Source organism: Semicossyphus pulcher, unplaced genomic scaffold (genome assembly GCF_022749685.1).
Source record: "Semicossyphus pulcher isolate SPU_LCO1_2020_fin unplaced genomic scaffold, fSemPul1.0.p SCAF_14, whole genome shotgun sequence".
Classification (NCBI taxonomy): domain Eukaryota; kingdom Metazoa; phylum Chordata; class Actinopteri; order Labriformes; family Labridae; genus Semicossyphus; species Semicossyphus pulcher.
In genome coordinates this window covers 8983679-9009836 of record NW_027211648.1, presented here as the reverse complement: position 1 = coordinate 9009836, position 26158 = coordinate 8983679, and the positions used below count along the sequence as shown (strand labels likewise).

General features: G+C 44.1%; 1 protein-coding gene across 1 annotated transcript in view; it reads right to left on the bottom strand.

The window, feature by feature from the left end:
• fndc3ba (fibronectin type III domain containing 3Ba) overlaps window positions 1–26158 on the bottom strand; it is a 110711-nt gene that overhangs the window by 73166 nt on the left and 11387 nt on the right. The window contains exons 2-3 of the mRNA XM_069661324.1: window positions 10284–10429; window positions 6241–6316 (exon numbers count right to left, since the gene is read on the bottom strand). Coding sequence (XP_069517425.1) covers window positions 6241–6316; window positions 10284–10400 — 193 coding nt within the window. The 5' untranslated portion in view covers window positions 10401–10429. The remainder of the gene's footprint in view (window positions 1–6240; window positions 6317–10283; window positions 10430–26158) is intronic.

The window sequence follows — 26158 nt, the reverse complement described above, 5'->3', positions numbered from 1 at the left end:
AAACATGAATTGTATGAAGTGATGTCAGGGTTTCCCACACCGAGACTTTACTAGGGCAGGCCGGCCGCCAAAGTATATTTGGCAACACATTTTAGCATTTTTTTTTATCCATCCGGGTGAACACCGCCATCCGCAATCGATTAACTAGTGGCACTGTGCAATCTCCCCTCGCTGTAGCCCCTCCCCTAAAGTTTGCTCTGATATCACAGGGAGGTTTCACCCACTGAAAGTCACATGCTCTGCAAACGGTGGATATTTTTCAAGCACGGACCAGGTAGTAGACCACCACAAGTATACTTAAGACCTGTGGGAAACACTGGACGTCATACTGATCAGTAGATCCTGGTCCTTTTGTTACAAAGATTAAGAAGTGATTTTCACTAATATGACCACATAAAGATAACCGGAAGGCTGCTTTATCAGACAAATATAATCAACGAATATTTTGCATTCTAATAGAACACCATCTGCTCAGCTTTGCTACATGTGCTGCATACACTGAAAGTATCTTAAATGACAATCTTTCGTCAGTAACTTCTGCAACTCCTTGTCAACTCAGCAGCAAATTCCGCCTGTCTCCGTCCGAGCAGCGCTCGAACATCGTTCAAAATTTGTCGGCGGCGAGTTTGATAAACAGACTGAATGAGTAATAGATACAATAAAGACCTAACCACCGTAACATCTTCACTGTTTACTAACCCTCTTTAGGGCGCGTGTATGACGTCAGACAGTGACGCAGCATTTATAAGTGGGTCTTCCCGGGTCTGAAAAACGTGAATCAGCACATTATTAGATAAGATAGCTGAAGATAGACAGGACATATGTGGAGTAGAGAGTGAGGGATGACATGCACCAAATGACAGCAGCCCGGGAGTCGAACCCTGCAATCAGCACGACGAGGACTGTATCCTCTGTGCATGGGGCGCCTGCTCTACCAACTGAGCTGAACCAGCGCCCAGTAAGCCCTGTTTCTGATTTATTAGCTCTGTAATAAAGTGTCCATATCAGGCACATATAGGAATCAACATATCTGCCCGATATCGGCCCAATAATTTCGGGACCAATATATCAGTCGGGCTCAGCTGATGAGATACCAAATGTGCATGATTAGTTTTTGCATTAATCAATTTGCTTTCACATTCAAAGACATTATGCCACATATTGATTATGACACCGTCTCATGGTGTGTAGTAACAATTTAGTGGCCTTGTAATCGTACAGAAAATAATAATAGCTCACATAACGACTCGAGCTGATACGCAGTGATTGATGCTGCACTGTCACAGAGTGAAACTGATGCCATTATACACATATGGCAGCAGCAGGGATACTGTGCTCATAGCACGTTCTATAAAGACAGAAAGAATAAACTGTCAATACCCATACATATATTCAGCTATCTGGCGAATAGGTGCACTTTAATCTGACATAACAGCAGCTGCAGTGTTGTGGAGATGTGTTTCAATGCAGCATCCAATTACTAACACCTTTTCAGTGAGGAGCATCAGTGTGATAAAGGACTTCCACCTAACGTCCTCTCCAGAGTCCTCCATCTAAGCTACTCCAAGCACAAATAAGGTAAGTGGATCGTCCTTAATGACAGCAGACCTGATCGATTTCAGGAGCTCAGCGGAGATATAAAACAGCAGAATTAGGACTCACCCACAGAGAGAGAGAGAGAGAGAGAGAGAGAGAGAGAGAGAGAGAGAGAGTAACAATGAGGGAGACACAAAGAGGGAGAGAGAAAGCAAAACAACACACATCTGTTTGTAAAACACAAAACAGACCCTGACATGATTCACACGCCAAATGACCGACACGCAAAGAAACATGTGCACACAGCTGGTGCAGAGAGCACATCTGTGAGGTCACACAGGCAGCAAGGAAAAAAGCCCTGGGTGAACCAGACTGTAACACGGCATAGGACTACATTTCCCATAATGCCACTGCAGCAATGCAGCAATGAAAAGGGCTTTATCATGCATTCATTTTGCATTCACAGACAGAGGCTTGTTAGTGCAGGAGTTTAAGCATTGTTAATGTATTAAGTCAAGTTTAATAAGGAACATGTTTCTGTTCAAATAAGGTTCATTAATCATGAGCAATGCATTGTGGGATATATTTAGTTTGCTTTTGTTTTGATTGGATTAACTGATTATTCACTTGGTTTGGTAATTACACATCATGTACGCAATGATGAAAAAGGAAGACAGAACGGTCACTCAAACTTTTAATGCTAATGCTAACAATTGCTAGCAACTGGTAGCCATTCTGTAGTAAAGCCATGACTAGCTCCAGATCTAAGGCTAGAACATTGGTTGACACCAATGGCAGGAATATGTAATTTAACCTGGAACTAGGGATGTGCATTTAGAATTATTTTTGGACCGGTTAACCAACACTCTTAACGGTTAATGACCGGTTAACCAACAAGATTAAGTGTACTTTTTGGATTAAATAAAAGTCTGGGACACTTTCCCAGCGAGTCCCCAGGTCTGCACCGCAACAATTAGTGTAGCCGCGAGGTTGTCAACTGTGTGTCTGGCTGACATACTCTGTGTTAGGAGGACGGCTGATTTAACGTCCCAGGCCTCATCAATATAGTGGCACGTGATTGTGCATGCCTTGTTATCCACTCAGACCGCCGTGCATCGCACTTTCTCCCTGCTAGCATGGAGGGCAGACTTGGTTGAGAAACTTGCGCTGTGTCCGCCAGTTGGGATGCTTGTGGATGTATTGCATTGTGCTTGTTCCAGCGCAGTATTTAAGTACTACAATGCAAAAAGCCCCTTTCCCACTGGTCGAAAATCCCACTAACACCCGCTAACACTCGGCTTTTTTGCTTAATGGGAAAGGCTACAATCGGCATTCAGACCCGGGTCAAATGACTGCAGTAGACCCGGGTAATTATCGCCTCGGCTCCGATCAGCATTGATGGGAACACAAATCCCGTGTCGACACACTAATCTATGCTCCATCAGTAACTTCTGCGACTCCTTGTCATCTCAGCTACAAATTCCGCCCGTCTCCGTCTGAGCAGCGCATCATTCCAAATTTGTCTGCTCTGAGTTTGATAAACAGACTGAAAGAGTGAGTAAACAGTGAAGATGTTTTTGTCTTTATTGCATCTATTACTCAGCTTCGGGCACGTTTGTGACGTCAGACAGTGACCCAGCAGAAAAAAGACCGACGGGAGTATACTCCACTGGCTCCACTTAGAAACACTCCACTGTAGTAGACGCAACATATAACATCTCGATTAGGACGATAACCTGAAAAAAGCAAACTAATCAACTGTTCACAATTCTTAATCTCATCCATGTCAGCCTGCCACTCAGGCCCTGTGATGTCACATCCTCCCTGGCAGGTCACTGCTTCCTGCTCTTCACCCCCCTGGCCTCATCATCCCTCATAAAAGTCCAACAAAGAGCAAACAACACAGTAAACCAACACAGCCTTGTAAAACACACATAGACACACATGCGCGCACACACATATTAACACACTCGCATTCCATAGCAGGGTGCTCTAACACACCCTCCAGAGTCTTGTCCTTTGATGTGAGTGTGGGAAAGCTCAGGGGAATGGTCTTAGTGGGGGGAGGGGGAGAGAAAGGGAGGGGGGAGGAGAGGAGTGTATACATGAGAGCAACAGGGCGAGAGATGGACGGGGAGCGGGGGTGGGAGTGGGTGGCTGAGCTGGAGCTGACCCCCGGAGCAGCGAGAGGTCAGTCTGTTTAAACAGGAGATGGAGACACGCAGACGCTCACACACACAGTGCATGCTAATTATCACACGGATACAGGAAGAGATTTAAATCCAGACGCAAAAGTGGCACAAAAACACGCCTAAAAAGTCGGAGAAGTTAAACACATTTTAAGGAAGAGGGCAGGTAAAGCAGCGGAGACAGAACTACTGCAAACTTTCCCATATTTCAGCGCAAACACTAATTGTTTTAACATGCAGAGTGCAGCTTTAAAAAAGGACTTTCTGTGCCCTGAGGTTATGGAATTTGTTGAGTGTAATTAAATTCTATGTAAACTTTCAGTCCAAATAAAAGAGCACAATTCAGCCAGTAGAGTTTAGCGGTGGTGTGGCTAACGAGCAGCACTTAACATCCATCCAACAAATACAAGCATCTCCTTACTGCTCCACTTAAGCTCTGAAGGTAGAGACGAGTGAGGAGGAGAGAGGAGTAACAGAGGGAGTTGAAAGCTGAAGGTTCATATGAAAGAATCTCTTCTGGCTGCTGTCGACGACTGCAGGCTGGTTGTGCCTTGGCAGAGTATGTGTGTGTGTGTGTGCATGTTTGCATGCACGCACCGCAGTGCAGCAGCTAAACAGAGGTTACTTTATATAAAAGCTGGGTCCCGGCTGTGCCCTGAGGTCTCTGTAATCTCGCTCTCTGTCACACACACACACACACGCCTAAGTGCAAACACACATGCAGGCACACGAGCACACGCAAAAAACACGCAGCTCTGAGGTCTGAGTAATCACACCGAGTCTCTGTCCAAGGAGCGACTCAGTTCGCCTTCATAACACACTGCCACACTCCACCTCTCATTAAACCCGGTGACCTCCTCCACAGAGAGACACAGAGAGAGAGAGAGCAGGTTTGTGTGTGTGTGGCCCTCCACATTAATAATATGTGCATTCAAACATGACCCCGAGCACCCGGCCACCCGCCCAATTAACTGTCGTCGACTGTAGTGAAAGGTACAGAAAAAGCACACACACACAGACGCACACTGTGCTTTGGATGCTAAATTTTGCATGCGAGCGCACCCACACAAATAAACAACCAGCAGACTCCAGCTAGGTCAGGACTGTTTTATGCTGATCCATGTCTGCGTGCAGAAAACCATTCTTTCATCCGCCTTTCCGTCAGTCACTGATCCATATCTGTGAATTTATTGTACAATATCTGCACATCTTTGCATCCATCAATCCCATCATGCACTGTTTCTATCTGGCATTATCAGATGCCTGCGAGGCCAGCCCGGGTCGATCCCTCTGATTTCAGGGAAAAATTGAATTACACGGCGGGCAGAGAAAAGGAGGCGGGCTGTAATTAGTTACAACATAGAGTATGGGGCGGCGGCGGTGGTGGTGGTGGTGGTGGGGTTTTTTTTCCAAAGGGGGGGATCAGTGTCTGAGCCAAAACCTTCACACAGACGGCAAAAGTGTGGGAGAAGACGCGAGAGACAGACAGAGAGGGAGCGAAGGAAACAAAGACGCCCTTTCAACTTGCTCTGCTGACATCATCAAAGTGAGACGCGATTCCACAAGAGCTGGGGAATTCCCCGTCCCGCTGCCACCTCCTTCCGACTTAAAGAGCGTCTAAGTGGCTTACATTCACAGGCTTTTCATGTTCTGATATCAGATTCTCAGAGAGTGAGACTATGGCTGCACGGGCTGCGGTAATCTGGCACTGACTTTGCTTTTAACTGTTTAAATCTAAAAGTAACATGCAAGTATTTAGTTACTTTAGTTCCTTAACTGTTGCATTATTGACCGCTCTCCTGAGCGACTACACTTAAAGGCCATTCTAGGGTTTCACATGCATGTTTTAATGCCAACCAAACCCTTCTTACATGTTTGCTGACAACTTTAAGAGGAATCCATTGTTTTACGACGCATTCAGACGCTGTTGGGAAAGTTACAGCATCTTTTTTTTGGCTTTTTGATGCTTTTATTGACAGAGCAGACAGTGGATATTGTTGGAAACCGGGGAAGAGAGGATGGGGGATGACACGCGGCAAAGGGCCGAGGGTGGGAGTGGAACCTGAGGCCTCTGTACGCGGGCTGCCGATTTAACCGCTGAGCTAAACTGACGCCAGTGTGCTATGTTGTTGAAGAAAATAGGACATATTATTGATGACGTGGGTTATTATAAAGACTCATTACAAAGTTTCATGCTTTGCATACAAATAGAACCGTTCTTTCCTATTTCTTAAATAGAACCTGAATGCATCATTGTTCTGTGTCAAAATCCGTGCTTTAACCTGTATCGCCGCACAGTTCAGAGAAACTATTCTCTGTATGTTATGTTCTGTTTTTTGATAAATGTTTAAATAAATATGTCATTCAAGTTTTTTAATCTCATCAAATTGCCTTTTTTAAATCACAAACATGATGTGAGCGTGTGCAGCAAGTGATGGGAAACACTGTTTCTTAAAGACACATCAGAACAGCCCACAGAGCGCATGTTAACATGATAAAACATAATGGGACTGACCCTGGATGCATTGCAGTGAGCCGTCCTCTGCCCGGATGGTGAACGTCTCCCCCGGGTTCACCTGCACCAGGATCACCTGTACAAACAAACGCACACACACGCACACACAGAGTTATAAAGCAAAGATCAAATTAATTGAGGAAATAAGAACAGCTGTCACACACAATGCCATGAACGTACATCCATCTGTAATCAGAAAACAGGACAGACTGTCTCCTCTCTGGACAGCCAATAAGGTTGCAGATGTGACATAACACACAATAACCATCAGAGTTAACACACATGTGAAGGAAGGGTTAGATAAGCTAATGGAGGGACAATGCAGCCCGCTTACACACCCTGACTCTCTCTTTTACCCACAGTGACTGGCAGAAAACCCACTAAAACCAGTACATACTAATCAGACACACACTGATTAATAACATCACAATTGAACAAACAGACAAAAACAAAATATGTTACACTGTTTTGTTTCTTTCTGCCGGAAGGGAGTGTGCATGCACCTTACCGTCATATTCTCCGCATACAGATTGTTGAGAGTGTACACATGGCTGTAGACATGAAACAGGTGACCCTCCATCACACACGCACGCACATGTATCCACGCACACGCGAGCACAGCCCCCCTGTCTACGCTCTACAGGTGTGCCGTCGTAAAATCCTCATATCCTGCGCTCCTCCTGTAGTGTCTGCATGCTCTCCCATCTCCGCGCTAACCTGCTCCTCTCCCTTACACACACGCACACCCTCGCGGACACACACACTTCCTGCTCTGTCTGCTGCAGCGGCTGCAGTTGCTATGGGAACCCCAGCATAGTACAGGGCGACCCATGTTTCTCAAGGACTGAGAAAACCCCCGTATCAGACCATGTGGGCGTGTGTGTGTGTAGAGAGAGAGCGTGTACTGTATGTTAGTGTAACATATAAACCTGCATAAGCCTCGATTATAGAATGTGTAAAGATCCTGCAGCATCTTCATTGTGAACTATTCTGATAGATCCTGTTAGCTACTGGTTTGATGCAATCACTACTTTTCTCTCTGAACTAAACAACTTTTTTTACCAATAAAATCAGCAAAAAAATCCTCATATATATTCAACAAAAATAGCTACATACATGAGGATGGCTTTGTTAATATATAAACAACTATGTGTTGGCAAAAGAGCTAAATCCTGACACTGGTTGGATATCTTGGCTAAAGAAAATAGCATTGATAACAAATCACTGCATCATGTAAAGATGGCCGCTGAACTCTCAGAAGCATAGTGTTAAATATACTTTGTTTTGATTAGAAAAACATCTAAATGCTTTACTCCTTTACCTCTGTTACAGGATGCCCGTTTGCTAACACGTAAAGAGGAGCAAATCAGGTCCCAGTGGTTAAAATCAAGACAAAAGTAGTCGCTCTGATGTGACAAATTGTTAATTCCATACAGTTGTTGATATGCTTGGTCACCATCCACTGACCTGCTACAAGCTAAAGAAGCATCATTTTCAAAAGCCACAGTCACATCGATACGAAGTTAACAGTAAGAGGAATGTGATTGGGTTACCAGTATAAATCATGTAAAGACGATTAAAAGCGATATCCCAAATATGATCAAAACCAAATGGACCTCATAACCAGGATTCTTAAGTCCATGTAAACACACTAAATATGGCCAACAGAAGGTTTTAAGTATAACAGAGCATTAACCTTCCTCTGGCTACGCTGTTGCACGTCATTATGTGGTTAATACAAGGATCCATACTCCAGCCAGAACAGAAGACCAACAAGACTAGCGGTGTGTCCGAAACCGCATACTATCATACTAATCATACTAACCGTGACGTAAAATTGAGTAAGTCATGCGTTCCCATCTCATAGTATGAAATTTTGTGTATGCGAGAAATGCCTGGATGTATACTAGATCGGCCCGGATATTTGAGTATGAGACAGGAGCTCACTGGTTGTACTCAACCGCCCCAAAATGCATTGCGGCTATTTAGCATCTACTATGGCGGAGATGGACTGGAGATCAGACCGGACATACATAAACGATTAAGTCACGTGATACGGAGAAGACGGCTCTGAGTATGATGCCAATGGTATCTTAATATTCAGGTTAGTAGGCAGTATGCAATACATACTGTTTGAGTACGTTAGTAGGCAGTACGTTAGTAGGCAGTACGTTAGTAGGCAGTACGTTAGTATGCGGTTTTGGACACAGCATAGGTCAAAACCTAGTATGTGGCTGACCGCATCAGGTCAATGTGCGCTTTTGTGGGCAACACTGGAAGCGTGGCGTGTGCGTGACGGCTGCGCGACGTGTTCATTTTCATTTGAAATGAATGAAAACAGATGAGAGTCTTCACAATGCTGGTGTGACACGCGCGAAAATGTAGCGAATAGGAGGCTCGCCTATTTTTACCCCGAGCCGCGTGCGGTTCTCGGTCAAAATACACGGTGAAAATGAATTGTGATGAGTCCTATTGATCTCTGACAGCAATATTAACATCTCTCCCTTTAGTAAAAGTCACAGGCATGGAGAGTAAAGTAGGTCAACACTTCTGGTATGCTTTTTCAAAATAAAAGCCCGATCTGGAATCCTGACTCCCCTCATTTGTACACAATGCGTTTATTTGTAAGTGTTCCCGGGTCGTTGTTGTTGTTATTTTTGTTTACTTCATTTGGCTCTGAAAGTCATTCACTCAGTCACATACAGACCCATGTGTAGGGCTGACCCTGGTGGTCAACCAAAAATTATTGGCTACAATTTTGTGCTTTATTTTGAAATTTTAGACACTGTTAAAGCTAACTTTGTGAATACTAACTATTATTTTTTTAAACTCTAAAAGCAAAAGCTGTTATTGGAAACTGAAGTTCATCAGTATATGAATGGTAAACTCCAGGATCCACTTTTTCAGAAAGGAAAATAAAAGAAATACTCAAAGGGTAATTCCAGTGAGTTACAGTTACAGATAGCTAACATGTCCATTATGCACATACCCTTTCCTTACAGACTAAATCTTGTACACTGATTTACTGTTGCACCCTAACAATGTCTCTGATCTCTCTGCCTGCATGCACCACAGGAACACACAGACACAGATAAACACCCATGTAAACAGGTGTGGGCAGGTAGACACACATAGACAGACAGGAAAGCAGATAGACAAGCAAGCAGACACAAACACAAACACACAAGTATGTACTCAGCCTCAACACAGACACTCGTGTGCCCACACAGACATGGTATAAGAAACGCACACAAATACACACAAACATGGACACACATGCAGAGTAAAATCTATATAATCATCGGTCTGGAAACGTGATTCTACACTGGGAACCAAGTTGAAACTGCAGGGTGTTACAATAAAAAGAGCACCCTAACTGCTGTGTGTCACAGCCAAAACCCTCCCTAACTGTTATGTGTCGCAGCCAAATCACTCCCACCACACTTCCTCTGGGCTGTGAGGGAACAGGCGGGGATGATACACAAACATCATCATCATCATCTCTCATCTAGCACAAGCACACGGTGTAAGAATCTATCCGGATTAGACGCAGGTCAATTAACTGTGATGCTTTTAATTACGATGATCGCTTCCTTTCGTCGTCTGCGCAGGGCTCGGGCGGGGGTTTGTACTTTGAAGGTGATCCAGTTGGCTCTGCAGCTTCCGATAAGATCAGTCAGCCTCAGAAGGAAGCGGTTGAATCCTTTTCCAAAGTCATTTAAGCTAAGGCCTGGGATGCATCAATCGAGTTACAGGCTGCTATAAAAGATGTCTGACTGAAGGATGCATATGTACGCATCTGTGTTTATTCCTGTTCCTGTTAAATGCCACATGCCTTCCTGTAGCAGCTGTTCATTACCTGTGGCAACCACCCAGGAGCTCTGTGATGACATGACAACAAAGAGAAGCTGCTGCGCGACTGTTTGATGTGTGCTCTTGCTGGTTGGTGTGTGTGTGTGTGGCAACACAGCAACGCTGACAGATATCAATTGTGCAACGAAAACTGAATGCAAATGACAGACGTGCGTGTGTGAGAGCTTTACCTGCTGTGCTGCGTCACCGTTAACCATGTGAGGCATGAGAGGCACCTCCGCGTTCAGGAGGGGGGGCGGAGCCAAGTCCAGTGGAATCTGGTCTGTCATCATCATTGTGACGTACATTCATGGAGAAATTCACTGAACTGCCCTACCTGGGAAAGTACAGAGAGGGAGAGAGAGAGAATGTCAGCATTGAGTTAACCTATAAAAACACAAACACATACAGTGACTACAATACAGAGGCATATTTCCACTGTAACATCCTGTGAGGGAAACAGAAACGGTTGACATGACGCGCAACAACCAGGTTAGGTTGTTAAGTAATCAAATAGGATTCTAGAGCCTTGGTGCTCAAATGGTGGGTTGGGACCCAAAAATGGGTCGCGGAGCTGTTTTCAGTGGGTCGTAGATGTGTGCTTGAAAAAGAAAAAGTGTATGCTGCGCTTTTATTTTGAAGGACATGGGTTTCCTATGACGTGCGTGAAGTAGTAGTGTAGTTTATTCACTGATCGGGTAATCCCAGCTACAGTTACATTCTTAACACTTGATGAGCCCTACAGTAGTTGCATTTATGCAATTTTTTTTCTCTTGAAAAACCACTGCTAACTGAATAAATTGCAGAGACAGCATTTTCCTCGCACTGGTCATTTTGGTTGACTATCATACTGTTGCGTTTTGTGGTGTTGACATACTGTGACGTTTGTTCCGTCTCAGGTCCAAACTGCACCATTTTTCATTAAATACATTTGGGTCCAGTTTGACATTAAGGAGGTGGTGGTGGGTCCTGAGGCCAGACCAGTTGAGAACCACTGTTGTTGATTTTTCTGTCTGGTACTGTTGGCTATATTTCAAACATTCATCCAAAGAGGAAGGTTTAAAATATGGCCTTATATGTAGAAGCTACAACAGGAACAAGGTCTAATTTTAGGCATTAATCTTTAACAAGAAATGGCTGTGAATATTTACTTTCTAACAGGTTGGACAAGGCGATTTATACTATTGCCTAGACAGCAAATATGTAGCTAAACTAGCACCAAGTAAGCTAGCTTGGCAAAAAGACTGGAATCAAGCGTAAACTGCCAGCCTGGTTGTCTGAATGTAACAAATTCCACCTTACAACACCTCTAAAGCTTTCTTATCAACACAATGTATCTCTTTTGTTGATCTGTTAGCTAGCTGTATCTACTTTTTTAAGCTAGGCTAAGCTAACTGGCTTTAGCTTCATGTTTAACTGACAGATCTTAAAGTGTTATAAATCCATCACCTTAATCTTAGCAAATAAAGCTAATAAGCTATTTCCAAAAATTAACTGCCCCTTTACATGTTGTACAATGATATATGAGACCACATTATGTCAGGCCTGTTTAAGTCAGCGTAGCTGACTGTTTCCATCAGAGCTAACTGTGCAATTTCCTCATCGACAAAGCAATTTTCCACTTCATGTGAGCGTGAAAACATTATTGCATCGTCGAGGAGCTTTTATTAAATTTGACTGTTTCCATTGGGTTTATTGTAATCATGCTGGCTCTGGCCCAATTTGAATAAGCACTTGGATCACAGCCGAGATATAGCCTTAATAACAGAGGTGCACGTGGAACATGACGGATAACCACAGGAAGTAAAACATATTAGAATGAGCTAGCGAGGGAGAGGGAGGGTTTACTCCAACAAAAGGTGCACACAATCAGAACAATGAGGAGGAGATGGAAAGATGGAGACAATCAGCGCTATCAACAAAGGCAAGAAAAGATTGTTTGCACAAACAGATTACCATTAGTAATGATATGTTTTCTTTTCCCCGAACACTGGCTTTGCACAGGCTTTCGGGACATACAACAAGTCACATCACGACAGTATAAATGAGAAAAAGATTAAAGAGGCTGAGAGTGAGAGGCTAATTCAAAGCACTTCATCATCAACAATGCTTTTGTCAAATAGAGGAGGGATTAGAGTGAATATCCTGTTTGGAGGATTAATAAAAGAAGATGTATTAGATGAATAAGGTCTCACTTGGGTTTAGGTGAATAGGGATACTGCACCTGCTGTTAGCTTTGTAAATACAGCACATTAGCTTTCCATTGCAAACACAGAGCAAGGAAAGGGAGTCTTGTGAGAGCTTCTGGGGTCATTTCTGCTAGCGCTCTTTTGGGGAGTAACCCAGAGAGCTAAATGTGGAGTTGGTTTCTTCACTCGCGTAATAATAGCAGTAAAACCAAAAAGTACAACTGTGAAAAAATTAAAACAACAACCAGAGTCATTCATCTTAAGTGGAAAATAACACGGCTTCAACTAAAAAGGCTAAGTGTGTGTCCGGCGTGCACACGCTCTGTAGCCAAGATGCTAACCCGAACTTTATCAGTCAGATGTATGTGTGTGTTTACACACAGCGGAAAAAGATGTAGATACTCAACCGCAGGAGCTCCCAGGGAAATATGTCTCTCCAGGGGGATACAGACACACACACACACAGCTGATACACAAAGAGCCCTAGCCAAAATGTTGTGCAAAAGCTAACCTAGCCACACATAAATGTACACACATATACAAACACACACAGATTTATAGCCAGAGGTAGATTAAGGAATGATGTAGGTGTTTCAATTCAACGCTGCTGAGTGAAATCACTGCTAAAGAGCTACTGACTAATGGCTATAAGCTGCTATTAGCACACACACACACACACACGCTAATGCACACACACACACAGTATGCATCAGGGATTTGCTGCTATTTAAGTCGGTAACAGAGATCTATTTCTGATATCCACCTCTGACATACATACACTGATAATATGCACTCATCCGCACACACACCGCGTGCATCTGAAAACAGCTGTGTGTCATTGTGTGTCATTTCTTTCAGCTGGTCGTCTTCAAGCACCAACACGGTCTTTGAAAAGGTTACCAGATCACACAGCTGTGCCTCATACTGTTACAACATAAACACACACACACACACTCACGCAACACTCGCCGTGCCTTTTTTTTTTTTTTGCCTCTCTGACTCTGTTTCCTTTTAAAATTCTTGATATCGATCTTCTCCCCTAAAACTCTTCTTCTTCCCCCGTTTGAGCCCCGCTCCCAGCTCAGCCCGGCCATCCTGGCTCGAACACACACACATACACATACAGAGCCGCGTCCAGGACACATCACAGACAGATGGTAACACCACTCTGAGCTCTGCCAGGAAAAAGAGAAGAGCGAGACAGAGAAGAAAGGAGGGAGGAAAAGAGAGGGTAAATGAAGTATCGGCTCAAATGATAAATAAGGAGCGAATGCAGAGGAGGCCAGTCAAGGACATCTCTTCCAATAACCCCGTGTTCTTTAGATAGCCTCTCATTTCCTCCTTTTATGCATCATTACACACAGTCTGAATCATGAGTACATGAGATTCCACTTAAATACTCTGCTTGACGGTTAAAGGCATTCTGGGGTCCGTTTCACAAAGCAGGTTTATTGAAAACTCTGAGTCTGTTAACCCTGAAATGAGGGAAACTCTGAGTTTTCCGTTTCACAAAGGGAGGTAACTCAAACCAGAGAAAGAGGGGTAACTCTAGCCTGTTTCACAGAGAGAGGTAACTTAAGCTCTCGGTCAGTTACTGTAGTAACAGACTCTATGAACCTAACCTGGTCGTGAGCAGGTTTTCTTCAGGAAACTCAGAGTTTCGCTCTGTCTCCTCCCTCTAGAATATAAAACCCTCATTCGACTTCCTCATTCATTCAGCCCGTCTCACGCGTGTGTTTGAGCGGTTACCGAATTAAAAGAAGAAAAGTTGCATCTCTGTGCTGCTCTGACCGCTTTGCAAAAGTCTTTTATATTTATGATAAAAAAAATCAAAAGACAAATCTGTGTCAAAGTCATCATTTTTAGATTTTCCACCACCACTGCCGAGAGCGCTCAAATAAGACGCCGTTAGTTATTGGATTTTTTTTTTTTTAAACTAACACATTCAGTTTAATCAACATGAATTATAATGTATGTGAAGTCAGCATCATGTTAGGGATAAAGCTGATGCACATTAAAACAGCCACTGAATTATATTTAATCTGTTTAATATTGAAAATATGATTGAAGTGCTTCCATTTACGTTTTTCTCCCGCTGGATTGCTCCTAAATTCATATAAATTTTAGCTTCCGGTCGTGATTAAGTATTAAATAAATAGACCAGTTCAAACTTGCAAATTTACTCGAGCAGCAGTTTCTTCCCACGCCGCTTCTCTCTCTTTTGCAGCTGCAGCCGTGTTACTTTATTTTTCTAAAAACATGCTCGTATTCGTTGAACGTCCGCATGAGGATTTCGAGCTCCGCTGGTGTGACGTAGGAGGACCTCTTTTTGTGTACCGTTGCCATGGTGAATCGTGGTGTCGGGGCTCCATTAATGCTGGCTTTTTACAGTCAGCGTGCACGCACTTAACTCCGGGTGAACCTACTCAGAGTTGATTGAACTAACTCTGATCAGCTGTTCTGGAACCGAAAACTCACGAGTTTCCTATCTCAGAGTAGATCAACTCAGAGTCCAGGGTTAGACTCAGAGTTTGTTGAACCTTCTTTGTGAAACGGACCCCTGGTGTTGGATAAGGTAACAGGAAGGAAGTCATTTCCACATACAGGAAGTGAGGAGTTCAACTGGAAAAATACACATGCTATCTAAAATATAAGTGTTCTAAAAAAAGCTGCAGATTAAATGTGCTGTATGTGAATTCTGCAGCTATGGGGTCTCTCAATGTAAGCAATAACAAAAGATATACAGTGGATTTAGACATTGTGAAGAAGCTAGGATCATGGGAGTTGATGTTGATGTCTCCTATGTTTCCCTGGAAGACAGGAACCCAAATTAAGCGCATCTCTATCTTGCTAAACTTTTGATACCTATGTGTTTGAGCACTGTTGGAAACAATGTAGGTACAACAACTCAACAAAATACAACATAGATCTAGTTGTTTTTGAGATTTGAATGCAGAAATGTTACTATACAACTAAATATGAAGCTAGAGCCAGGAGAAGTTAGCTAGCTTGCAAAAAGACTACAAACATGGAGATACAGAGAGCCTCGCTCTGTCCAAAGGCAACAAAATCTGCACATTTTGTTGGGTTGGTTTAGAGAGCTAACTTATGAAAGTGGCCAATAGCTACTTGCATTACATCGCTGTAATTGCTGGTGGCGCTCCATGTTGATTCTTTAGCCGACTGAAACGTTGGTACCACAGATAAGGCACACACTCGTCCTGCACATTCGTGAATAAAAACGTGCTTTTACTACTCCCTGTGGAAATAGTTTTCTGCTTCTTCTTGGCGTGGCCACCTTCATTGTCCAACATAAATCTGGCTCAACAAATGCTAACATCACCGAACTCCTCACTTTAGCTCAGCTAGCGTTCAGCATAACTGACCCGACCTGTCGATGGAGGCTGCTGCAACATTGCTGTGATTGGTTACATTCAAAAGTTGACAAACTTGTAGGCCAAAGCTGATAGGCCTATCCTATAATTTTGTATTGGAGGGGGTGGGACATCTGTGTATTTGATTGAACTGAAGTGGGAAGAGGCTTTCAAGGTGCATTTATTGTCGTCAGGGTCTCTGAGCTCACAAGCTACCTGTTGGAGTCGAGTTAGGTGTCAAACTATTTCATGGATTTTTTCAGAGCCAGGTTAGCTGTTCACCCCAGGCTTTATGCTAAGCTAACCCTAGTTTTGACATTTTAATTCTCTGGAATATTCCCTAAAAACTCTCAGATGTACGTCGCTTTGGACAAAAGCGTCTGCTAAATGAAATTGTAACACTGTAACATTGCGAAAAGTCAAACTTTCCTTGAAAGCAATTACAGCCCCGTCTGGTCGTTAAACACAATGTGTTGTGTTGTGCTTACAGATGACTTGTTAAATATTTCTTGGCATCAGCCTCCTCTAAGTAGAAACACTTAACTTTTCACTGCAATTTGAAACAACTGGTGTGTGAAATTGCACTGTGTGTGCAGAAGTAACTAAACAGAAATATGATTATCCAGTTGTCTACAGACATCTGATCTTGTGGTTATTTGCTTTGTAAGCTCAGTCGTGGTGGAAGCTAAATGTCGGAAAATGTAGATGAGGTTTGGAATTGCAGCTGTTCTCTGGGTCGTGTTGCACAATGTTTCCTGCAGGATCTAATGCACATATCTGGAAGTTTAATGTATCAATGATGAATAATGACCTTTGTTTTCCAGTGGAATCATTACCAGATGGATGCTGCTGGTGATAGCTTCAGACATCACCATGCACACACACACACACGCACAAACACACACACGGTGGTTTCCGTTTCTCTGTGGAATGTGGGAGGAATAAGGTGTCGATTCCCAGCAGGGATAAAATGTTAAATTGAAAAATTCCATGTTGAATCCAGAAAACAATCACCCACTTGTCCGGGCGTATGAATGTTTGTGTGTGCATGTGTGTGTGTGTGCGCGTCCGTGTCATTAGACAGAAAACCCTGTGTAAGCATGGAAACTGCCTCTCTAACATAAAAGATGCATAGAGTAAAAAACACACACCGAGATGTAACAAACACACACACACACATACACACACACACACACACACACACACAGAAGCTACAGATACTCAGCAGCAGCTCTGACCTCATAACAGGCTGGTCATTACTCATACAGCCATTCATCATTCACACACACACACACACGCCCAATGACTCCAGTTTGTCCATCGTGATGAAGCATACTGGATATTCACAGGCACATAACAGACTGTCTGACTTACTTCCAGCTGACAGCTTCACACCTCTCGCTTCCTACCACTATTCACACGCACACGCCAAAATCTTCGTATTGCTTGCTCCAAATTAAATCAGTGTTGGAAACTTGCCTTGAATTTACCAACTTCCTTCTTTCTGCACATGAATGAATAATTCATAAAAACCGAGACAATGGCAGTGAAACTGATCACATGTCCACTTCTTCTTCTGTCTCAAACCACAGAGTTTTTGCCAATGACGTAAAGAAAACAAAAGTGGAAACCACAGGTGATACGACATTACACATGAGCTCATTGAACACACATGAACTTCCACTGCTTGTTTACCGCTGCTTTTAATACTTCTTGCAGCTGTATAGGTCCGAGCCAGTCATGTTCTTGTATTCGTCATGCAGTGCCATGCTGAATCAGTACATCAGCATGTCTGACTGTTGAACTTTGTATGTTTCCTGTGCTGGTAATGACTTCAGTAAGATGAGTTTGTCAGCTCAACGTAGGAAGAAATGTCCATGTTTAGAAATTAAAATGTGTCTCATAAAAAAGCTTTGTCCAATACTAACTTAAAGTCTTTATTCTTTAACTGCTAATGAAGCTTAAGATGTGTCCAGTAAAGTTCCACTACAAAAGTAGCCTTAAAGCTTTCCCCTTCAGTTTGCTTTTAAAGCTGTGAGGCCTGTTCATAACATCATTCCTGCTCCTCCTGTCCTTCTAGAGTAGAAATGCTAACAGGCTCTTGTTTGATGTCTCTTTGCTAGCTTTCAACACGATTCTGCTTCAATCATCAGGCTGATAAACCAGTGGATAACAAGTGTTTGCTCCTGAGTGATCCATGCTGGATGTAACAGACGTTACAAAAGCCGCTTTCCCACTGGTCAAAAAACCTGCTGACACCCGGCTTTTTTGCTGAGCGTGAAAGGTTACAATCGGCATTCAGACCCGGGTCAAATGACTCTGCAGTAGACAAGGGTCATTATCGCCTCGGCTCCAATCGGCATTGATGGGAACACAAATTCCGTTGCGATGCTATGCTCCATCGGTAACTTCGGCGTCATCTCAGCTACAAACTCGGCCGTCTCCGTCCGTCCAAGCAGCACTCAAACATCGTTCCAAATTTGTCGGCACCGAGTTTGATAAACAGACTGAATGAGATAGATAGATCTCTGCCGCGTTTGTGACGTCAGACGGCGACGCAGCAGAAAAGAGACCGAAAGCAGTATACTTCACTGTCAATGGGAAAAGAGACAATCGAAATCTATAAACGGGTCTGAAAAACCCGCATCAACGTGCTAATTTCAGTAGGTAAAAGTGTTATGTTCTTAAATCTGCCATCTTTGGTCCACCTTTAAAGAGAAGGATGATGCATGGTTCACACACAACAGTCTTCAAACTCGGACAGAAGGCAGGTTGAACTTTGAGAGCCACGCAGAACTAGTCTGCAAGAAGAGTCGGTCACAGCTATTTTTTGACCGAGGAATGCATCTGTCTGGGTTCCAAACAGGAAAGATAGTGCTTTTCTATCAATGTTACACACTGTCGGCCTGAGGCCTTTCCTTTGTCTGGGACAAGGGTCAAATGGAAAACTGAAATTTCATTGCAATTGTTTGGTTGTTGTGTTACTATCTAGATTAACAGATTAGTATGCTGTCACAGATCTGTTACACAGCATTTAACACCAATATGGCTCCATGAAAGGCTTTGATTCTGGTAAGAAGAACACCAAGGACTCGCTTTTTCCTGCACAAACCAAAACCAGCAACACTCTACACTAATATCCACAAACAGAGCGACAGACAGAATCAAAGCCCTTTAATGCAGCACACCAACTTTTCCAGGAAGTTGTGAACTCTTTCGGGGAACTCAGGATCTTAAAGCTGCTTCTGATTTTGGTTCCTACCGCAAAAAAAAACTGCCCGGCAACCAAGGTACTAGTTTTCATTGGGCTGTGAAAAACTGGAGGGGGAGTTTGGACAACTGCTGACTGCTCATACACCAGAATCTTACATAACCGCCATTTTTAAATGCTAGCTACCATGTGATTAAAAAACAGAGGAAGAAAGATTAAAAAAAAACTGCTGCTGTTGGGATTCCAAACACTACTGACGGTCTTTTATTGAAGTAAAGAGGTTAAATTGGGGGAATAAAAGAAGACGAGTGGAAACAAACATATAAAAAATAGAGGTGTAGAAAAATGACAAAAGAGAACACATTTATAATTACACTAACAAATCTATTAGAAAGGTATGATGGGTTTAACCAATGTTGTCAGAGTGAATATGTAAACAGGCATCATTCAAATAAGCTTTGTTTCAGAATTTCTTAAAGGGACAGTGCAGATTTTTTGAAGGGCTGCCGATACACACAGACATAGTGTTCACTTAAGGGATTTTTTTTTTATGTGGGACTTTTTTTTGAGCTGACTAAAGTACCTTTTGCTCGAAACCAACAGAGCTCAGCTTTCGAGTCAGAGCTCAGTCTGGCCTTTCCAAATCGGGCTCTCGCTGAGCGTCATCTACCGTACTCATACGACCTCACTTCAGAAATCCCAACTATCCCTTTAATATCAACATTTGAATTCATGATGCATATTGTATTTAAGGCTGATTTTACCGCAGGCTGAGCTAACACAAAAAGGGAAATTATAGAGAGCGAGAGGCAGAAGTGAAACTGAAACTGAACTTAACTTGTTGACATTATTCTTTGTAATTCTGTGGATTCACAGTCATCAGAACGGATCTACTTTTTTTGGATCTCTGTGACGAGGACAGTGGCGCTATCTAAACTATGTATCTGCATGTTTCCTGTATCAACACAGTGGTGTAAGCTTCATAATAACGCTCATGTACCCGATTGTGGTTTGTATTGTGCACGTTAAGGAGGAGAGAGATAACAGACAGAGAAAGACGTAAGAGCAGGTATCCTTTTCCTCATCCTGGGTGTGTTAAACAGTGAGGAATGCTCTCAGGTGTCAGAACTGAATGACTATCTATTCATGCTGCGCACACACACACAAAAACCCCCACACACACACAAACACGACTGGGATGGATCCAAGTCCTTTTAAACCCATCTTATCAACTGACAACTTTAATCTCCGCTGGCATTTAATACACAACGACACATTTATATGTGAGCATGTGCCTGTGTGTGTGGACGTGTGTGTGTGTACGGACGTGTGTGTGTGTGCGTGTGTTAGGAGAAAGGGGGGTAGCTTCTAAATATGGTGGGAAACTGCCACCAACACCACTCCCATTCAACCCCAGCTCCTTTTACAAAAGGTATTCAGTCTAGGAGAGACCTGCTCTCTCTTTCTCACTCGCCCTCTTTCTAACACACACACAAGCACACACACACACACACACACACACACACACACACACACACACAGTGAGTGTGTGAGTACCTTTTTACCAGAAGAGAGGGAGAGAGGTGGAGTGGAGAAGGGGGGGATGCAGAAAAAGAGGGAAGGGGGGGAGGGAAAGAAGGGTGGAGAGGAAGGCGAAGAGGAATGCTGTGCTTGTGCTTACTCTGAGGGGAGCGTGAACACACACACGTACACACCGAACACACACATTTGGGAAAGAGACAGAGAGGGGATTTATAAAAGATGGAACCTCTTTGGGTTCCCACGTCGGCTGGCAGCTTTCCGCACATATGCAGTCAGTGTGTGTGTGTGTGTGTCGGAGAGAGAGTGTGTGCATTGAGTGCTCGGAGGAGAGAGACGGAGGCAAAAGCGTCTGAAATGAAGTTAAGATTTTTCGGCCTGCTCTTCAATTTGCCTTCATGCATTTGGCCTGCATATGTGTGCGCTTGCATTTGTGCAGCATTTCTTCTTTATGTGTGCACCCCTGTGTGTGTGTGTGTGTGTGTCTATGGTCGGACTCTTCTCGCCCTGTAATTGCGGTAATGATATGTCATCCACGAAGAAGAACTCCGAACGGGTGGAGTGGAATGCAGCGGACACATCTGAGCGCACACACACACACACACACACACACACACACACACACACGTTCCACTTGCAAACCATGTATGAACAAGCTCATTTGAAACTCCTTGAAATGAGGCCTTTAAAGCACCTTTTTCCACGAAAAACAGAGGAGATGCGGCACCTCCAAACCACATCTGATGGTGAGAGAGACCAGCTGCTGCTTACGCTTTTAGCCAGGCCATTTTACATCTATGCTACAATCTACAAAGAGGTTTCTAAACCTTGTTTCCCCGCAATATCCATTAATTGTATCCTGATAAAAGCGCTGGTTCTTTCCCTCAAGGTGGGCTAAAAGAAGGCTGGTATATACCTTATATTCTTGATCTTGCACGTTTAGCTGTAAAGGACAGGCAGTTAAATGTTTATTGTCCTCAAAGGGACCCTTTCACAAGTAAGGTCAACTGGTGACTGTCTGGGGTCAAGACAATCTGCTTCATCCTCAGGCAAACAAGCGTAACAGAGGATGAATTGTGTGAACTTATCAAATGCAAACACAATATATAAAACATAAAATCCTCTCTTCTCTTTAATCTCCGGGCTGCCGCTCTCCTTATCGCGAAAATGTTGCAGTTTTTTTGGGAGGCCTCGTCATTGCCACGTCCCACATTCCCCGCCTGAACGAGCATTTCTCCACTTTTACTGAATGCAAATGAGTCTCCAAGGTTACACTGCGGTCGCTTGCCTGCATCCTGCGCATAACTCGAGGCAGATGAGGAGCCATTAACAGAAACACCCCAAATCTTGATGCCTGATGAAATCTTGAACTGTCATGCTGCTTTTAACTAATCCCAGATTAGGTGGCATGAAAAAACATTTCCTAGATTACTCTGTTCGCAGAGCTGCTCTCCCTCTCTCTCTTTAATTTTCCCCTCATCTCCTTTTTTTCCCTGTTTCCTCTAAATGCCAGGCATTCTGCAGATCATTGTGTGCAGCCGGAGCGCCGACAAGTCAGGACTCAGCCCAGTAAAGGACAGGCTCAGCACTTCTCTCCCCCCTCCACACACACACACACACAGAAAATGAGCACCCTGGGCAAAGCCTTTCTCCCCTGTCATCCTCCCATCTATCCATCTACCCACCCATCCAATCCTCTCATCAGGTCTGGATTCCAGGAACTCGGGCCAGAAACAGATGACCCGGTGACTTCCGAGTCAGCCCTCGCTCTGCCTCTCCCTCCCCTTGCTCTTGTCTCTCTTACTGAGCTTTTTTAAGATTTAAGTAATGTTGGTTGTCCATTTTTCCTTTTGCAAACATACAGAATCTCAAACTGTCGCTTTTAATGAATCAAAAGCGGAGCATGTTCCTATATCCACCTCAGAATGCCTCCAATACGACCTAAAATGCAGAATCAAGTATCAGCTAATACGCCGCTACTTGCGCCAGTTAAATAGCAAATATTAGCCCCCCTCCTCCAAAGAAAACAAACTTCCTTTTCTCCCAAAACAGTAGTCTACTCAGCAATGATAAATAATAAAGCTACAACAGGCAGCTACTGTTCTAGAGAGGCAAAGAAGAACTCATTTCAGGTAACCTATCATGTAGCGTTAGCCAGCAACGACAGTGCTTTGCTAGCTAAGAGTGTATTGTTAGTCAAAGCTAGCAAAATGTCAGCAACCAGTGTTTTCCAGTCACACATTTTTAAGCTGTATTTCTTATTTAAAGTTATGATAATTAAAACAGGTAACAACACAGAATAGAGCAGTTAGCTTCTCTGGTGCTATTTAGCAAACACGGTGTCAGGAGGGGCCATAGCGAAGCCGCTAATGTTAGCCTAGCTTGTTTTTAGGTTAGGATTCCTTCAGTTAAATGAGCCAGGCTATTAAACAAGTGTAGCAATCACATCTATATATTGTTAGTAGTAGACTGCTGTTACTACTACAACTGTTTTAACACAGAAGTGCTTGTTATCAGCTAATACTCAACTCTGAGTAGCAGAATCGGGAAGGAACCAATAGTTTAATAAAAAAAATAGACTTTTTCTTGCCTTAACTCCTCTTTTATTTGTTTCACATGAGAATACAACAGAATGAAAGATTTCATCATCTTGTGTTCCACGCAACAAAAAGTGTATCGACATCCAGTCTTTCCCACTGTGCCAAATAAGTAGCTCAGCCAAAGAGTCCAGGATCTGACTCCATTGCCATCCACTTCCTGGAAAGACCCCGCCCTCCTCACATTCCTCTGCCCTGTCAAAACACGGCTCCCCTCTCCCACTGGCCGACGGGAAACCATCGGCTCCCGTTATAGGCTGTTGCCGGGGCAGTGGGCGGGAGGAAGTAAAAGCGGAGCTCAAAGAAGCAGCGGTCCATTCCCAGGGAGAGACTACAGTTACATAACTGCGCGCACACACACACACATACACACACACACAGGATCAAGACTACACCCTCAACAGAGAGCAGAACACAAAACAGGGTCAAAGTGAAAGAAAGGTGAGGAGACAGAAGAGGGAGAGGAGAAGACGGAGAAAAGAGGAGTTAAGAAAGGAGGGAGGAAGAGAGGGAGGGAGGGGCGGGTGAGGCATCAGTTTTCCTTGTGAACAAAACGAAGAGGAAATGGCTATTTTACACTCAGGTCAGGAGCTGTGGGAGAGGAGCTGCGGTGTGTGTGTGTGTGTGTGTGTGTGTGTGTGTGTGTGAGTCAGAGAGAGAAAGGTTAATTGGTGTACGGAGGAAGATCACCTGCATCAAACCCTAAGCGGAAGAGCAGTGGACCGAATAGGAGAAGTGTGCCAAGAATAGAGTACACACACACACACACACACACACACAGGACGGACTCAGGCCTGTAGTTTTATCAAAAACAAAGCAATTTGCTGTTATTCAATCAATACTAGCTGTTGTCTGTCTGCACAACGTGGAAGTGACAGCAATCTGTTAACCGAGAGAAGGTTAGGATGGAAAGAGCAAGAGAGGGAGGAGGAGGGGGGAGAAAGAAGGGAAAGGGGAGAGGAAAGGAAAGAGGAGAAGGGAGAAAATGGGGAGGGGGGGAACGGAGGGCGCAGTGTGTGTGGAGAAAGAAATGTGTGGAATCCTAATTGTGTTATTGCTCCAGAACAAACATTAGTCCTGCCTGTCATACCACAGACAGCAGGCTGTTAGCATGTGTGTGTGTGTGTGTGTGTGTGTGTGTGTGTGAGAGACTGAGAGGCAGAGATAATTGAATGAGTCCGGCAAATAAAGAGTCAACCTCAGACAGTTTGAAACACGCTCTCCTATCCATGAAGGCAGAGCGTTTACAATCAGCTCTGTGTTGCACTGGGAGTTCTGCGTTAGCCGTTAGCTTCGCGTTTGGACAGCACTAGCTAGCTCTAGCAGATGTGTGCATCTGCCAGCGAGCCCTCCCTCCTGCAGCTGTACGGCTGTGGGCTGGCTGTGTGTTTGTGTGTGTGTGTGTGTGTGTGTTACTTTGTGTGTGTGTGGTTGGGCTGGGGGCCAGCAGGCAGTAAACCCACAGCAGAGGCCCTGACAGTCCAACGCTTGCCACGTAGCCACGCAGCAGCGACGTAACTCCAGAGGAGAGAGAGAGAGAGAAGCAGATCTATATTCTCTCTCCGTCGTCTGTGTGTGAGAAAAAAAAAATGCAAAGCAAGAGGGAGAAAGTAATGGAGAGAAATAATGTGGGTCATTGTGTGGGAGTCAGAGTATAAACAGAGGCAATGCAAACAGTCGAACGCACAGAGACAAAGTGACTTTGTGATAGCGTTTATCCCAGGCACAGACACTGACGTTTCCACCAATTACATCAGCCGGGATCGCCAGACCCTCGCTCTTTTTCCTCCAACTGAGCGCTCCTTTGACTTACAGATGTTCGAGCCATGGTTCCACAAACTTGGTGACCACACACGCAACAAAATCGCTTACAGACCGGCACAAACACAAGCCCACCGCGCCCTAATCATCATTAGTAAAAGCGGTGTCATTGCCGCTTTCATCAGCCTCATTGACGTCTGCAACATCTCTGCCATCTTCATGACGGGTACTGCCACAATCTTCATCTTCATTACTCCTCTCAACATGCAAGACTGCCTTTAGAAAAAGCTCCGTTTTGTTGGTGTTTACGTCTGTTAATACAGAGGAAGTGGCTATTCTCCCACAAGCACATGAACATGACTCACTCTCTTCATGGCAGCGCTTCCAGATTTTTCTTCTCCTTTTGTCCCCCTCCTCCCCGTCTCCCTCTTATCCATCTCTCCCTCTTCCTGTTCTAGCACAGTTCAGGCTTTTCTCCATCAGACCCAGAGAGGCTGAAGGGTAAGCGCTCTGCAGCCCAGAGAGGAGCGCTTAGCCTGAGGAGAGCTCACAGCAAACCCGCCGCTAACACCTCGGATCTTCAGGGCTCAGCGTGACCACACACAAGGAGGCCAGTTCAGCAGGCACGGAGACTAAAGGCTGAGTTTGGATGGCAATTGGGGGGGAGTACGGCCGACTGTGGAGCCATGAGGGGCGCTAGCTTGGCACGGCTAACTTGCTAATGACGCTAAATAAGAGCCGAGGTCGTCTGGTTTGAGCCCCAACAGCTGACAACCCTCGAGGCTCGTTAAAGAGTCAGGAATTCTCCGCTATCTTCAGCCCCAAGCCCATTTTTCATAGCACCAATGAACCCAAATGATCTTTAACCCACTGACCAAATTCTGAAGAAGTTCACACCTTCAGGGGCGGGTTGTGTTTGATAAGCTTCATTTCCAGTGTCATATGGTAAATTTACATGGCTGCTGGGTTTCAGGTTATTTTTAGAGAAGTTTCAATACCGTTTTTTCAGTCCGGAAACCAACACTGCTTTGATACATCATGACTAACATTACACTCTCTGTTAGCACTGCATTGTTGTGATAATTTACCTGAAACCAGTGGAGTTATTGACTGGTGTACTTCCACATACCCAATTCTGCATTCAAGCTAGTAGCAGTGGCCCATACAGGAGGGGAATACTCAGACCAGTCTCGGTAGAACTGTAGTTATGATTGGGGTTTTGAAGCATCCGTGTTCGGTGCATGTTAACATTGTCTCCCCGTTTCAGAAATCTCCAACCTTTTTTCATCTGAGAGCTACTTTGAAAAAATGAAAGTGGCAGAGAGCTCCTCGCGTCACATTGCTGTGATTGCAGGAGGCGCCCCATGCTGATTCTTTTGTTGACTGATTCGTGAA